Below are 15,830 nucleotides of genomic sequence, written 5' to 3' on the forward strand. Positions count from 1 at the left end.
TGTACCTGAAAAAACTAACTATATATGTTGTAAAAATTTAAAGTAACCTAATGTTTTGACGTCTTAATTTTAAAAAAAATAGAACTTAATATCATAACATCCAAAACAAATATCCTATATAATAAATTTAATAAAATAGTATGATAGATACTACTATGTATAAAGTTTACTAAAACAATAGGATTATATTATTTAAAATAAATAAATCCCGTAAAATACTAAAATGAGATATGTTAAAGTATATTTTCTTAAACACAACATGTAAATATAATTATTTTAGTCATATTTATTTTCTATAATATAAATAAATAAAATTTAAAAATGTATTATATGCAAAATGTTTAAATTAAAGAAAACAATATAATTTGAATGGGGTTCTCTATTTGAGTATTTCATATTTTTATTTTATTTTACCTAACTTGAAAATATATTAGTAAGTAATAAAAATCAATAACAAAGTAATTTTTTTTTAAAACCATTATATATTAATAATACTGAATAAGAAATATAAACAATAATATGATATAGTAATACAATATATAACACTAAAATAGAAATTATATATTTAAAACATTTTTAATAATATAAAATATATTTAAAAAATATAAATATATCCGCACGAACGTGCGGGTTAAAATCTAGTTTCTTTGATTAAAGCTCACTCGTTAGAACCGAGATCAGCCTAGTTCGGCTGGGAATTTAGTTCGGATCCGCTCCATTTGACTCGCTGCGAAACAGATGCGTATCAAAAAAATTGGATGTGGATGGATAGAGGACGAATGTGGGATGAACGTTTAGGATGCAAAGTGGATGAGAATCAATCATTTCAAACTACTGATATCCGCTAATCTTATTTATTAGTTATTATAAGTTATTCTTATTTTAATTCTAACTATAAATATGATATAATATAAAAGAATATTAAAAAATATTTTTAAAATTTTATTTTTATTTCTATAGTATACTATACATATTAAGTAAAAAACTATAAAAATATTTTAATTATTATGATTTCATGTAACATGTGGATAACCCGCTTGAGTTTTCGGGGCAAATATAGATTTATGAAATTTTATCTACGGGTTACATGGTTTAATTTCTTTTTAAACTGTCAATTCTCCTTGCAGTACTATTCTTTACTATGATTTTGGTGATCCCAATCTACTTTAATTTCTATTCTACTCTTCAGTATGCAAGTATAACACTCTGACCGTTTACGGTTTATAGGTCATCTACGTCCGTTTTTCGGCTCGTGGACCCAATCCGTTTCAACTGTGGTGCATTAATTTTTCCAAAGCCCATGAAAGTTTTGTTACTGACCCTGCTTTAGGTTCACTTACACGCTATCACGAATCATTTTTAGATATATCACATATCCTTTCATATTCCAACTCAAACACGTTTAACTTTGAAGTTTTAAACGGATGTGTAACGGAAAAATAATTCAACTTTGATGACATAGATATCCAAATCAATTTTCTCAATTCTTCACAACTCGGAATGTTACAATAAATCCAATAAATCCATAGTGCAACTGTTCACTATCACCATTTTGATGCTAATGTGAACGATTTTACTAACTTTTCTGCAGTTGTCTTGCTACTCTCTAATCTGCTCGGCTTTAGTAGAGATCATAAGTCTAACTAGATTTTGACCCGCGCGCCCGCGCGGGTTTTATCTTTCACTTTTCGACTATAGATATTTTGTTTTTAATTATTGAATGTACCCGCATTTTGTAAATAATATACTTCGGTATATAGTGTCTCTTTTGTAAACATTGTTTCTTTTCCGAACCTTTTTCTATACATTTTCTAATCAACATATTTATTTAGAAATCCAGACGCACGGTTTGGGTTTGCTAAAACGGAGGGGGGGGGTCGGTTTGATTTATATTAGTTTTGTTAGGCCTCATCTTGCTTTGCAAACAACGTGTAGTATATTAGTTTTGTTAAACGAATTGATTTTACCACTGAAATGCACAGTAATTTTAAATTGGTTTTTATTGAAAAAGTTAATATAGTGTTTATAATATATTTATTTGAATATAAATTTCAAACAAATTAATTCAAGTAAATAATTTCCAATATTAAAAAAATTCATTTATTACATAGCAGTGTGACATATTACAACTATTTAAATTCAAAAATACTTGTAAAATAATATAGATGGTCAGAAAAATTTTTTTTGTAAAAATATAAAAACATCAGTATTTTAAATTTTGAGTCTTCATAGTATACGTTTTACTAATCAGTTCTTTAGATGTAATGTATTAGTATAGTAATATAAAGAACTATTTTTTTTTCCAAAAAAAAAATTTCTATACTTTGCTTCCTTTTTGTCGGTGCCTCATAAAGAACTATTCATCTCCTCTGTTCATCTCTTGAGACGTTTTTATCATAGTCACATCGATTGAGCGATCTTTATGAGAAAACGATGATTCAAAACAAACACTGATACTAATCCCAACATCTTCTTCTTCTTCTTCCTCTCACTCTTGTTTTACCGGTCCAAAAGCTTCCTTCGATTGTAATTCAATCTCCTACGAATCAGTCTCTGTTCCTCTCCAAATCCGGTCATCCAATTCAAAATGGTACTTATGCTTTTATATATTCGATTTAAACTCCTTTCTATAGGATCTGAGAGTCTAAGCCTTCTGATACCCAAGTAGCCCCAAAAAGTTTTGCATGTTAGAGTATACATATATCAGAGGATCGTTTATGAGATTTGGTTACTTTGATGGATTGATTTTTTCTTTGTTTCATATTTATATTTATATATATATTAAATATGCGAAATCATTGTAGATTGGTAGCTGGAAACATCAACAGGCAATGGAAACAGAGGATGATGAATGAGTGAAGATGAATGGAATAGCGTGTTGAAGATGGATCTTCTCATATAATATACAGTTCATAATGAAACAAAAACTCGAAATTTAGACTCCAGTGACCCGGAATCAAGGATCTGAAGGTAAGTATTTTTTTATAAAAAGATAAAGACTCTTCTGCTTAGACTTTCTAAATAATGCTTCTGTGTTTTGGTTCGGCAGGTTAAAATCTAATACCAACAAACGTATTCCATAATACAGATCACAAATTTATACAATGCAGATCATGAGGAACTGGAACCAAACACGGTTAGTAAACTCCATGATTTGAGTATTTGTACATCAAAGTGTTGTAGATTAAGCTGTTGTGATAATTATTAGCAATATAATTTTTTATCGATTAAAAATATAACTTAAACGAATTGAAGTTAAAAACAAAGCGAAATTCATAAAAAAAAATGGAAATTCGAAAACGAACATGAAACAAAACCAGAACAACAAACTCGGTATATCTAAGATAACCCTCACATAACTAATATTACTTTCTCTTCTCCGTTATGTTGTTCTTAACACATAACTTTTTGGATGTAGAGTTCATTTCCTTAAGATCAGCATCTACTTCCTTACGTTTAGAGAAAGGTGTTGAAATGTCTTCAGATGAGCTCTCTTTGGTATGATCAATCAAAGGAACCTAAGAACATAAATATTTTTAGGCCAATACAATCTCATTAATATATCAGTGCAGTTATAAAATAACAAACTTGATACCTTGCAGGTGTTATCCTCCGATTTGGTGACAATGGAATCAGCTGTGATGAGTATCTTGAATTTGTGGCTGGTTGGTCTGTATATACCAGTAGCTGAGCAAATTAAGAAATTTTCGAGGTACCTCCATTGACCAACCTGCAATTTCTTAACACGATCAAGGAAGAGGCTCTTACAGGTACACTGTATCTGGATTCCCTACAATAACAAATAATCGTACATTGATTTAATAGAAATATAAATTTATAGAAAACAAATAGTTTTAGAAGAAAGACATACCATCTTATCTTCGAGTATGAATTCGAAAGTCTCTTCTCCATATTTGCTTGAGTGGTGTGTCCACGAATGAAGAACTTTGACTTCAACCTTCCAAGTATTCTTATAGGGTTTGATATTGTTCAAGAAAGTCACTTTGTCGTTTGTAACCATAGCCATAGTTATCAAATTTTTTTATCGAGAGCTGTGGAGGAATGTAGGTTATATAGGGAGGTGGCTAATCTAGGTTATAAGGAGTGATTGCGTGCGAATATGCTCTGCGGATATTCTGATCTTAAAATTATTCATATATATAGCATATATTTTGTAAAATATTTCGGATTAAAAAATCTTTTTGTTATATTGTTTTTGCAGATTTAGGTAACTACTTATGGAGGCATTGACATCTTTTAAGGAGATCACGAAGTAATAAATTAAATAGAGTTTGGAGATATATGGTCCTATGAATAAAAGACGTGGTAAGGAAGTTTAGTTTAGAAGATTACATTAATAATATATTGGAAATAATATAAATGTTTATTGGGCCTCATAGTTATAGAGTTTTAGAAAATCCATTAGGGTGGCTGTTACAATTGTTTTCCGGGAACAAACCAACAGCTTTTTGTGACCGACGAAAGAACTCTTTCTTGTCTCAGAAATAATTAGATGATTCGGCATCTTCGACCAAAGAGACCTCGGATCAAATCACAACTGAGAAAATTATGAAGATCGTAATTGAAAAGAAGCAGCTTATACAGGTTTCTCCCACTTAATTTTTTTTCAATCGATCTATGTATATTGTGCTTTTTAGGTTTTGCTTTTTGGTATTAGATTATTCTAGTTCTTGATCTAAATCATGTATAACAGGAACACAGGTCAAGCAAAGAAACCCACAGTAGAAGTTGTGCTCATAAAAACACAGCTCCATTTTGAATCGAGTTTCACAGTAGAAGTTGTGTTCAGAGGTTGATCTACCACGTGATCAGGGGTCATCGCAGACGATGGATCAAACACTCTTTCCTCTGTTTCTTAACAACTCATCTCCTAGCACACCGACTTCCTAGGAGAAGACGGGAAGAGTTTAAAAACAGAGGATATGAGATTGCAGGAGTCGATGAAACAGTCCTTGCTATGATGATAGATCATCTGTATGATGAGGTGATTTTCTGATTTAATTTATTTATTTATTTATTTAGTTGCTTTGGGTCTATATATTGATTGAATTGGTGTAACAGGTTCTCTATAAGTAGGGAAAACATGGAAGCAGTTCATTGCAACTGTAAGAGAGATGATAGATATGGAAGGTTAGTTTTACAGAGCATCGTTTCTTTGAAAAGCCAGTGGAGGAGGAAGAAAGTGATGTTCGGTGATAACAACACATATGAAAAGAAGTAAACACTGCTGTTTTTTTCTCTGGTGTATTTACATATTTATCAAAGTTTCTGAGATAACTAACTATATGCGCGTGACAATGTTTCCTGCACCTGTCTATTGTTTTGAACATGTGGGAGAAGGAAGTACCTCAAACGGAGCAGAAAGTGGTCTTTATCACACGCAGAGCAAGAGAAAGTCCACTACCAATTACGGTTAGTAACTTTTATTACTTGATTGAAATTAAAGCAATGTGTGATCATGTGGATTTAGGAATAATATTCAACCGTTGCCTTAGATAGTATTATATATCTTAAGTATAGATTGAATAATAATGCATATCTAGGTTCTTGTGAATGAATGTTTTTTCCGCTTTGAAAGAACTTAGCAGCATTTAGGATTAGAAAAAATAAAAATAAATTGCTTTCACTATGTTTGTTTGCTTTTGTCTTTAATCACTGATCCTGTGATTTGTTAATATCTACGATCTTGTAATCAATCGTTTTAAAATAGCTAAAAACTTATCACTCAAACCTGAACAACTAAATTGTTTGAAAAAAGCCAAAAACTTAGACCACGTATTTTCAAAAATAAAAAAATACAAAATGAAAGTGGGCAACAACTACAAATCTCTTAACGCAAAATCACATGACACCAAATGCACCTACGTCTGAAACCTGCATGCAACAACAAAATAAACTTATAATTAGTCTGAAAACACAAACGCATATAAAAATCATTAAGAGTAAGTGTACCTTATCACTCATGCGGATCAAGATTATTAAAAATCTCTTTGAAAACTACATTCATAGTTTTTGTTTTCGGTTTCCCATCTTTGCCTACAATTAGAATTTTCAATCCTTTTTTAGAAGTGACCCTAGACACAGCCACATATAGCTGTCCATGTGAAAACACAGGTCTTGGAAGAAATAGACCAACTTGAGATAGTGATTGCCCTTGGCTTTTGTTGATTGTTATTGCAAAAGCCACAGCCAAAGGCAACTGCCTTCTACGCATCTTAAAAGGCAGTCTGGTGTCTGATGGTGTTATTAACAACCTAGGAATATATACTGTCTTCCCAACCTTTTCTCCCGTAATTATCCTAGCTTGAACCATAAAATCCATAAGTTGAGTTATCTGAACTCTTGTCCCATTCATTAACCCAACACTGGGATTTATGTTTCTTAGAACCATAGCAGGACAACCAACTTTGAGTCTAAGAATATGGTTTGGCAAACCAGGAACCTTTATTTTGTTGAGAAAGTCAGGTCCAAGTGCTTCATCATTCCTTGAACATTTATCAATTGGGTCAATACTGTCTGCACTCATATAAATCTTTTCTTCACCTGAAATTTTGTAAAACATCTCATTAGTACACAAATAGATTTCAAACTACTGTAAGTTATATAAAATTACCTTCAAGCTGATCCAACATGTAGTCATTAACTGTATTGACATCCTCGTTAGTAGGACACAAAATAGCTCTTTCTTGGAAGAACTTAGGCTCCTTGTTTTCTTGTAAAGATGTGAAATCACCATAGACAGCTTTACTGATGGACTCTATTGGATCGTCGAAGTTAGTAATCAAAAACTCAGCAGGAATTTCAATCTCAGCCTCACCATCATTAGGCTCGGCTAGTTTTCCTTCACCAACTTTTAATATCCATTCAGAGAAGTCCTTAAGATCTTTTGCCTCTTCAGTTGTCAAACAGCCTGACAGCAACCGCATGTTCTTAGTGAGTTTCAAGACTTTACAGTGCTCCCAAAGATATGAGTAATTCAATGCTGAGTTTACAATCTCTGGCCTACAAGCTCCATTTATCACAGGTAGAACCTGTCTAAAATCACCTCCAAAAACAACTACTTTTCCTCCAAAGGGTTTATTTCTGTGCTTCCCAATAATGTCAGATAAGCTTCTGTCCAAAGCTTCAAAACAATGCTTGTTCATCATAGGTGCTTCATCCCATATAATGAGTGATGCCTCTTTTACTAAATTAGCTTGATCAGTTCCATGAGCCATATTACATGATGAGAACTCGTCTGGACTAAGAGGTATACCAAATCTTGAATGAGCAGTCCTACCACCTTGTAACAACAAAGAAGCTATTCCACTCGATGCAACATTAAGAACAATATCTCCTCTAGATCTGATAGCTGCTGATAGTAACTTCCAAAGGAAAGTTTTTCCAGTCCCACCAAAACCATATACAAAAAACACCCCTCCTCGTTCTTCTGTGACAGCATCAGTAATCTCATGAAATATTTTCTTTTGCTCATCAGTCATTTTTGGAGAATCTCTTTCAAGAGTTTCTAACAATGCTTCACGGGGATAACTGCGCTCATCTAATATAAGGACGTTAGAATCATTTGTACTTGATTCTGAGACCGCAGGCATCTTGGTAAATCTTTCTAGTGAATCCCCATTCCGCCTCAATAGGTTATCAATCTCTTGTAAAGCATACTTCTTTTTCTCTTCATCACTTAACACAAGTCCTGCAAAATCACACACAAGGTTAAAGGCATATCAATGACTGATTGTACAAAAGTATATTGAGTTAAGCCTAACCTGGTCTCTTGAAAAATATTCTCCGTCTATGCTCAATATCTTCAGACAAACACTCCCAAGTATGTTCCCATACGTTCTCTGGTGATTCTAAGCTATCATTAAGCAGCATCGTAGAAAACACCTGACGTAGATCACTTGCTGAGCTATCATAACTTCTCCGCAACAGATCGTCAATATACTCGTGATCATCGTCTAATAACCCACGTGCAGAACATGCTTTTTTGTAGCCATCGTGAAGAACACCTTCAAAGGTTTTGATGTCCTCGTAACATGTAGCACCTCTGACAACGTTCAACAACACCCGAAGATAATAAGAATCTTCTTGTTTACGGGGAGCATAATTAATCCTACCAATGCTGAATCCTCTTTTTCTTCTCTTGAATTTTTTTTTACTTTTTTCAAAAGTATAGAAGTTCGGAATCTGAACATACAGTAGGGTTTTGGCAAATGAATCGACTTTGCACAACTCAAACCATGCTAAGAACATTGTGTTCTGAATGAGCTTGCGACTCAGCACCGCTTCCATCTTTTCTTTACCTCTGAAAATGACATGTTGTTTTCCAGGTAGATGGAAAGTAAGCTTCTCAACTGATGTAGATCGATAGTGAATTGAGAACATAAAGGTTCTCCATGAACCTTCACACGAAGAAACGTATCTACAAATAAAAGAACAACAAAATCAATTAAAAGAAATATAATGATAAATAAATTTATTACTCATGATCAACAGTGTCATTTTGAGTTTACCTGCAATCGAAGAAATCTTTGAACTCGTTTTTTTTCTTCTCCCCACTTCCCTCAACGTTCTCCAATTGATTTACAACCACATGTTCAGGAGGTTCCACGGCCACAGTGACACGATCTTGTCCTTTATTAATATACTTAAATAAGTATTTAATTGATCCAGCTTGGTTGCACCACTCGACATTGATGTGAGCTCTGTAGCGAAGAGATAGTTGCTTGTTGTATGGAATAACCCAAAGATTATCAGATCTCATCCCATTCTTCTCAACATAAGATTCTGGTTGCTCGCGCCTTCTATAAACCGGAAAGCCATCTTTACTAACTGTAGTCGTCTGACAATATGTTTTCGGATATGCTTTCGAGCACAATCCATTCTCCATACATGGAGAATTCATATTTGCAACTCCACATGGTCCATGCATCATCATATCTTTAACCACTTCATAAAGTTCAGGCTCTGAATCTTTATTAGGAATTTCGGCGCAAATGATCTTGTCAATGTCATCTGTAGTGTCGATCTTATTATCTGGATGCATGAATAAAAGAATATGCGAATGAGGTAGACCACGTTTCTGAAACTCTATCGTGTACATTGCTGTGAGACAAAACAAAAAAAAAAACGAATTTAGTATAAATCAAATCATATTAGGATTTTATCAAAAAATGGTATGTCAAATAGATTGTTAATTAGTCTAAACTCACATGAAACAGTCTTCCCTAGAAGATTCTTTTTGGTTAGATCATCCATCAGTGACTCAAGCTTCATCTTAAAGATCCTAGAAAGAATGTCTGGTCTATCATCTGCGCTTAGATTTCTCTCTTTAACATATCTGGTGATCTCTGGCCATCTAGGATTACACGTAAATGTGATGAAAAGAGTGGGAAACCCAAAATGCTTACAGATGGCCATTGCATCCAAATAATTATTCTTCATGTATCTAGGACCACCAGTGAAAGAAGCCGGCAACACAAATTCTGTTCCTTGTTCATTCATATCGATCTTCCCAGCATTTTCTGATTGTTTGAGAGAGTCAAAACTATCAGATCTTAAAGTTTCCTGATTGAACTTGAGATATCGCAAACGGTTAGACTCTATAGTTGTGTAAGCATCCACCAAAAATTGTTGAAAGAGGCGCCTAGAGTGAAGGAGATGGCGTGACTCATTCTTCCTTTCAAACAGCCGAAATGCATAGTACTGCCTCATACTAATTGTAGCCTTTTTCTGTTTTTTGGTAGCCTCGGTAACACCTTTTTTGATTCCAAGTCTGAACCCATCCTCTCCATAAGGGAACAAAAGAGGATATTGTAGTGCTAGATAGGAAACATGTATTTCATTAATCCTCATAAGCTTCCCTGAATGTTTCTGAAGCACTATATCCCTTTTATCCATCTCAAGATTAAAGTCTCCAGGAATTAATGCAGCAACCTCAGATGCGGTGGGTGTGTTGTATGTCCTTCCGTCATTAAGTCTATCACTGACAATCCTCATATGAAACGCATCGTTAGGATTAGTGTCAAACCGATCTTTTGCTGATCTAAACTGTTTCACATACGGATTCACATCATCTAACACCTTCATCAGAGCCTGAATGATTCCTTTCTTCAAAGTATCCTTTTCTTTTACTTGTCCACTCTTACTTCCACTTCTGCGAAAAACAGAAGTGTTTAGCAAAAATGTTAACCTCACTATAAATTTTTAAACAAATAAAATAAAAAAACATCTTCATAAATTGATGGTTACCTAAGACAATTTGACCTGTTTTCCACCTCATTTACTGTGTCTGCAATATACATCTGTCCAAATTTGGCATCGTCCCCCTCATTTGGAAATAAACTTCCTGCTAGATGGTAATTTTCTCCATGCAATTGAAACATGTCAGGACCTATTCCTTTCTTCACTGATCTCTCAACTTTGCCACCAAGTGAAGTAAATGAGAACACCATATTGTAAGGTCTCAAATTTCTTTGAAAATGTTTGCTTAGTTTATCATCCCCCTCAAACAATTGTTTCAGTACTTCTGGTGGCTCCTTTAAAAGTGGCAATGTTACTTGACCCTGCATGCAGCACAGCGTAAAAGTAGGGGTCCGAGCATTCCTGCGTTTATTAATCCGTTCTCCGTACCACATAATAGCACCACAGTGGCAACATGAGAAAGTGGGATCACCCTCATCTTGATAAGCTGCACATGTCAACATAATAGAAATATAGGTTTCATAAAAAACTGATGAAAAATGGCACAACGACTCCAGATTCGCTTGAACCAAAATTAATCATATACCTAGAGCTTTTGAAGAAGGTCTCTTTTTAAGAGACGGGTGTGCTACATTCTGTTTGGTAAACGATGCCTTTTTATTGCTTTCTTGCTGAAATTGATATGTTCTTTCTCCATTAGAATGATCTGCACAATCAATATCACTTTCAGAACCAGAATCTTCCTGTGAGCTACAGTCAAACTCTAAAGAACCATCCATTTCTTCGATTATCCCTAAAACAAAAATGAGACAAAAGGTCAGTTCTTGAGTCACACATGTAAAAAGTAGCATAAAAAGACCAGAAAACGGTCAAACCTCCAAAATCATCAAGACCACTTTCGATAGCTTCCCCATCATCTTCAATATAATCATTGCCTCTCTCATCGAAAGTGTTAGATCGTTCATCTTCACTTTCACTTGCCATCGAATTCCCCATATTGGGGATATCATCAAAAACAGCACTGATATTTTTTTTCTGTTTCTTCTGGATAGGTTCTTGTGCAGTTTTGCTGTTTGTTTTTGACTTGCTAGCATGAGCTATATAATAAGAAGAAAAATACAACATAGGAACAGGATTGAGGTATAGTGATGCATCAGATAATGTATATCTTATAAAAATATAGACAAACTTACACTTCAATGATGACAAACAACTTCGCTGTTCTGGAGTCTTTGTAGCTTGTTCTGAATCGAAAGAAACACCTTAAAAAAATATCCAGAATAAACATTTGCTGTGATTGATCAAAACAGTTCAAAACATTTAATAGGAGGATCTTAAGAATTATTACCAAGAACACATCTGCGTTTGTTACTCGCGCTTGTTGGTGTGCATGTATTGTGAAATTCTCTAGAAGCAATATTTGTAATATCATCAAGAGCTATCCGTTTATTCTTTCGCTGGTTACTATTTTTTGGTCCTGGTAGATCACTGTGAATTGCGGTAGACTTGATAGGTTGAGCTATATAGAAAGATAATTTTAGCAAACACACTTATAAGCTCAGAGATATGTCTGTCAGTGTAAATTATACAATCTACTTTAGCTATTTTAGATCGATCAGCTTACACTTCAATGATGTCAAACAACTTCCCTGTTCTGGTGTGTTAGTACCTTGGTCTGAATCACAAAAAAAAAATGATTAGCTGTGAATTGAGTAAGAACCCAAATCGTTTATACTGAAATAGAAGGTAGGTAATTCATAGTATTACCTAAAACACATCTGCGTTTCCTACTCGGGGTTTTGGGTGTGGTTGTGCTCTGGCGAATGTTTGCAGCATTCTTCGTCTCTATATTAGTATTATCAAGGCCAAGAAATAACCTATTAAAAACAGAGTTTATCGAAACAGGAGACTGCACATCGTTCTGTAGTAATCTATGATTTCTTGAGTTTGATTGAGTTTCACTAATGTCATTCCTGTAAATGCTGTTCGTCTCAGGAAGCAAGTCTGGTCTATCATTCTCGCTGTTAGGCATTGTAATCTTTCTTTTTCTTTTCATAATGTCTTGACTATCAGGATAGCACCTTCTGTAGCGAGTCGATAGGTGAGCTATCACGATTTTCTACTTGATAAAAAGTGGTCGGGGAAAAAAGAATTATACCTAATTGAGAATGAGATCGGTTTTAGTTCAGTATATGTGTTTTAGTATGCAGTAATAAATGGAATATTTAATCTTAAAACAAAATAGGGTAACAGAAAATCATAACAGAATACTAATAAAATATTTTGTATCTATTAGTTCATCTGTTTGACTCATTACCATGTTGATTTTCGAACAATATATAGAAGGAGGTTATTAATATAGAATATATTCTTGCAGGTCAAATAATAGGAAAGACATGACAGTTATATCTTCAGATCATCCACGATGGTATGTATATTCTAGACTCTTCTCTCTGTATTCAATAAATAAGATAGTTCTTTGAAGAGATAGCTATATTTAGAAATTTTCATTATAGGCCTGGTGGGTAACTGTTGTTAGGTTGTTGGATAGATTCTGCGTTTCTTGGTTTTTTTCAGAATGTCGGCAATTGTTTTTGTGCTTGAATAATCACTGAATAAAAAGATAACAAAATTTATTGAATAAGCAACATGCCAAAAACCAAGATAACAGAAATTATAAAAACACCAAAACATAAAATGAAAACCAAAGCCAAATGTAATAAAAACATAAAATGAAAACCAAAGCCAAATTTCATAAAATCGTAAAATGAAAAACAAAGCCAGAGACCATAAAATCATCACTTCTCAGTCTTCTCCTTTTTCACGATCTTAGAGCACAACTTTTTTGATGTAGATGTCATGTCCATTTGATCCCTCCCATCTTCCTTACGCTTGTTTTTAGGGGTAGCAAAATCTTCAGATGAATTCTCATTGCTACACTCGATTGCCGGTATCTATAAAAGATCAATGAGTTTTATGCCACATGATTATTCCTAAAATTAAAACAACCACAGAATTACTTACTTCTCCACCAGACAGTGTTGACGAATTGGTCTCATTAAGGGAAAGTGGTTCAGAGAGTGATTCGATCCTCTGAATATAATCACCAGACCAGACCTCAGAGACCTTAAAAGTGTCAGATCCATTGGAGTAATTATCACTGGTTATTTTAACACCAAAACAAAAAGATTTGCCAACCAAGTTTTGAATTGGCGCAGGTAGCAAATCTGGATCCTCAATCTGTTAATCATGAAAATTAAAAGTAAAAGTGTTATTTACAATAAGATTTTAAGTATTTTAAAATTAATCATCTCTGTAACTACAATTACCTCAGCGAACGAACCATCCCATAGTTCTGAAGCTTTCACGCCAATAATTGTCATAGCTATAGTGTCAAGAAGCATAATCCTGCAGGCCTCACTGTCATCTTTAACAGACAAATGTAGCTTAAACCTGTCCAATTAATAATACACAAGTTATAATGCGATTGTGTTATAATAGAGTTGTCAAGATTTTGATGCTTACTTGGGTGAGAAGTTTGAACAGGTGGAACGACACACGTCACAATAAAACTGTGGTGCTATAGATTTATTCATCTTAACAGATGAATTTCTACCAACCTTAGTCAGACGGCGGTTGTGTCGATTACATCCAAAATAGAACCATCCCCAATCCGTGTCAATGGATTCAATTGAACAGATGATCTTGCAGTTCTCAGGCTATACGTAATAAAGTAAAAAGATAAAATTATTATAGCAAGAGATCAAATCATGAAACAGAATTATATTACTTTGTATTATTACCTCAACGCTCTGCAAAATTTCTGATATACATCTCACGTTTACATCATTCCAATTCTCAGCAGCAGTTTTCATTATCTTTTTCTCATTATCCTGATCAAAGATTGCTAGGGGAAGAGGGTTATCCTCAATCCTGAAAACATATGAATATTAGTAAAGATATGATAGATTTTTAATAACTGACCTACAAATCAGCAATAACTGACAGACACAAGAATGAAATAAATCAAACTTACTTCTGTTTAAAATCAACAGCTTCCTCCATTGTTGGATTGAGAAACATAAGTGAAGCATCAAATGCATTGGTGATTTGTACTTCTCCTGTGTGTTTAGGCACAAAATATATGTCAAAATAACATCGAAAAGGTGATAATGGAGCATGTATAACTATGTTCAAGATATATTCAGACTCGTAAGTGTATACCTCTGAAGTGGCTGATTTTTGCAAACCTTATCAAACATATTTCAATCTCATCCGATTCTTCTTCTAAATGTTTTTCAATTTGCTCAGCATATTTTCCCCATAAGCAGCATGCAATTTCATTTCCACTGATAGAAAATTTAAAATTCAGATGTCAAGTTAGCCAACATACTGATAAAATGATGATTAAAAGCTATTAATATAAATACCTTGCATCAAGTAAACGAAAGTGAACTCTTTTGGTGTCGACACCTTTAGCTTGAACCGTCGCTACTGCTCCAAGATCAGAAACTTTTCCCATGACATCTGTTTAAAAAAAATATTTTAAAAACTAAAATAGCAAAGAAGTATATAGATAATAAAGTAATAATTGTTTTGTATACATACCAATGAGAAAATTTGGTTTACAAATTCCATTTGTAATATCCTCGTAGCTAGCCAGATCAAGGAAATCACTATCATTCTGATAATCCGAAGAGGTTATCACTGTGTCTTGAAGGATTGTCATCTTGTATTGCTGATTTGTAGGTCGATATTGACCTCCTGCACCACCTATTTTAAAGGTGTCGATGACCTTCCATTTACCAATCGGGAGGTAACGTTGAACTCGAAGCATTTGTGATTTTCTGCATGATGCTTGGATTTTTTCACCCTGCAAAAGATAAATACGATTATTTATTAGTTAAATATTCATATATATATCTAGCTTTATATAGTGAAAAGAAAACAATCTTACACTCTGGTCTACCAGGACGCACTCAAGAGTATCTCCTCCAAAGCTAGTGTTTTGTTTCCAAGAATGAAGCATTTTCACAGTTAGTCGCCATCCATCTTTGTAAGGTTTTAGATCCTTAATAAGACTCATGCTTTTATCGTTTGACATGTTTGCTGTGAGAGTTTGATGGCTGTCTCTAATTGTGTCTTTGTATATATAGATGAGTAAAGTAATTTAGGTCGAGATGTAGCCGCTTGGTTCGCAAGATATCTCAGGAATAGAGTATCCTTTCTGTTAATACGAAATCGTATCTACATAATTATTGTTGCGCAATAAATGGTATCCAAGTATGGTAGTTATATTTAATTGCTTGTTCATTTTTAGAATTACTTGGATCGGAATTTTATAGAATAATCAAGTCGATTTTTCCATTTTCTTGTGCAATAAATGTAAACCAAGTAAGGTAGTTATATTTAAATGGTTTTGTATTTTTAGAATTATTTGGTTTGGAATATCATTGATCTTTTTAAATTTCCTTGCGCAGAAATAGCAATAAATTTACGTGGGGGGAAATCAACTTGATTAGCTCCTTTATTGGTGGATACCTTTTAGATTGCATAGAATATTTTAGGAATCAAAAATGGCTGTTATAGATAATACGATTGAGATATTT

General features: G+C 33.7%; 2 protein-coding genes across 2 annotated transcripts; both read right to left on the reverse strand.

Annotated features, from left to right (window-relative positions):
* Positions 1–5,439: 5,439 nt before the first annotated feature.
* LOC130508302 (uncharacterized) lies at positions 5,440–12,210 on the reverse strand. The gene is made up of 5 exons (XM_057003734.1): positions 9,231–12,210; positions 8,532–9,123; positions 7,785–8,440; positions 6,635–7,729; positions 5,440–6,564 (listed from the first exon to the last, which is right to left on the reverse strand). Exons 1-5 carry the CDS (start codon positions 10,105–10,107, stop codon positions 5,978–5,980), a joined length of 3,807 nt encoding a protein of 1,268 aa, XP_056859714.1. The 5' UTR covers positions 10,108–12,210; the 3' UTR covers positions 5,440–5,977.
* Positions 12,211–13,019: 809 nt separating this feature from the next.
* On the reverse strand, positions 13,020–14,961 carry LOC108808744 (uncharacterized). The gene is made up of 9 exons (XM_057004377.1): positions 14,830–14,961; positions 14,652–14,748; positions 14,446–14,570; positions 14,258–14,342; positions 14,025–14,154; positions 13,747–13,940; positions 13,551–13,674; positions 13,246–13,461; positions 13,020–13,175 (listed from the first exon to the last, which is right to left on the reverse strand). The coding sequence occupies exons 1-9, from the start codon at positions 14,948–14,950 to the stop codon at positions 13,020–13,022; spliced, it is 1,248 nt and encodes a 415-aa protein (XP_056860357.1). The 5' UTR covers positions 14,951–14,961.
* Positions 14,962–15,830: the final 869 nt, after the last annotated feature.

The sequence above is a fragment of the Raphanus sativus genome, chromosome 2 (genome assembly GCF_000801105.2).
Source record: "Raphanus sativus cultivar WK10039 chromosome 2, ASM80110v3, whole genome shotgun sequence".
Lineage (NCBI taxonomy): Eukaryota > Viridiplantae > Streptophyta > Magnoliopsida > Brassicales > Brassicaceae > Raphanus > Raphanus sativus.

Bases quoted from the DNA above. Each gene is read 5' to 3' on its own strand.
- LOC130508302 (XM_057003734.1), bottom strand. From the start codon at position 10,107: ATGAAGGTGTTAGATGATGTGAATCCGTATGTGAAACAGTTTAGATCA. The intron at 9,124-9,230 runs GTGAGTTTAGAC...TTTGTCTCACAG, and splicing joins TCTAGGGAAGACTGTTTCAT to CAATGTACACGATAGAGTTT. The intron at 8,441-8,531 runs GTAAACTCAAAA...TTTTATTTGTAG, and splicing joins AAAGATTTCTTCGATTGCAG to ATACGTTTCTTCGTGTGAAG.
- LOC108808744 (XM_057004377.1), bottom strand. From the start codon at position 14,950: ATGACAATCCTTCAAGACACAGTGATAACCTCTTCGGATTATCAGAAT. The intron at 14,749-14,829 runs GTATGTATACAA...TTTTTTAAACAG, and splicing joins TAAACCAAATTTTCTCATTG to ATGTCATGGGAAAAGTTTCT. The intron at 13,462-13,550 runs GTAATTGTAGTT...CATGATTAACAG, and splicing joins GGGATGGTTCGTTCGCTGAG to ATTGAGGATCCAGATTTGCT.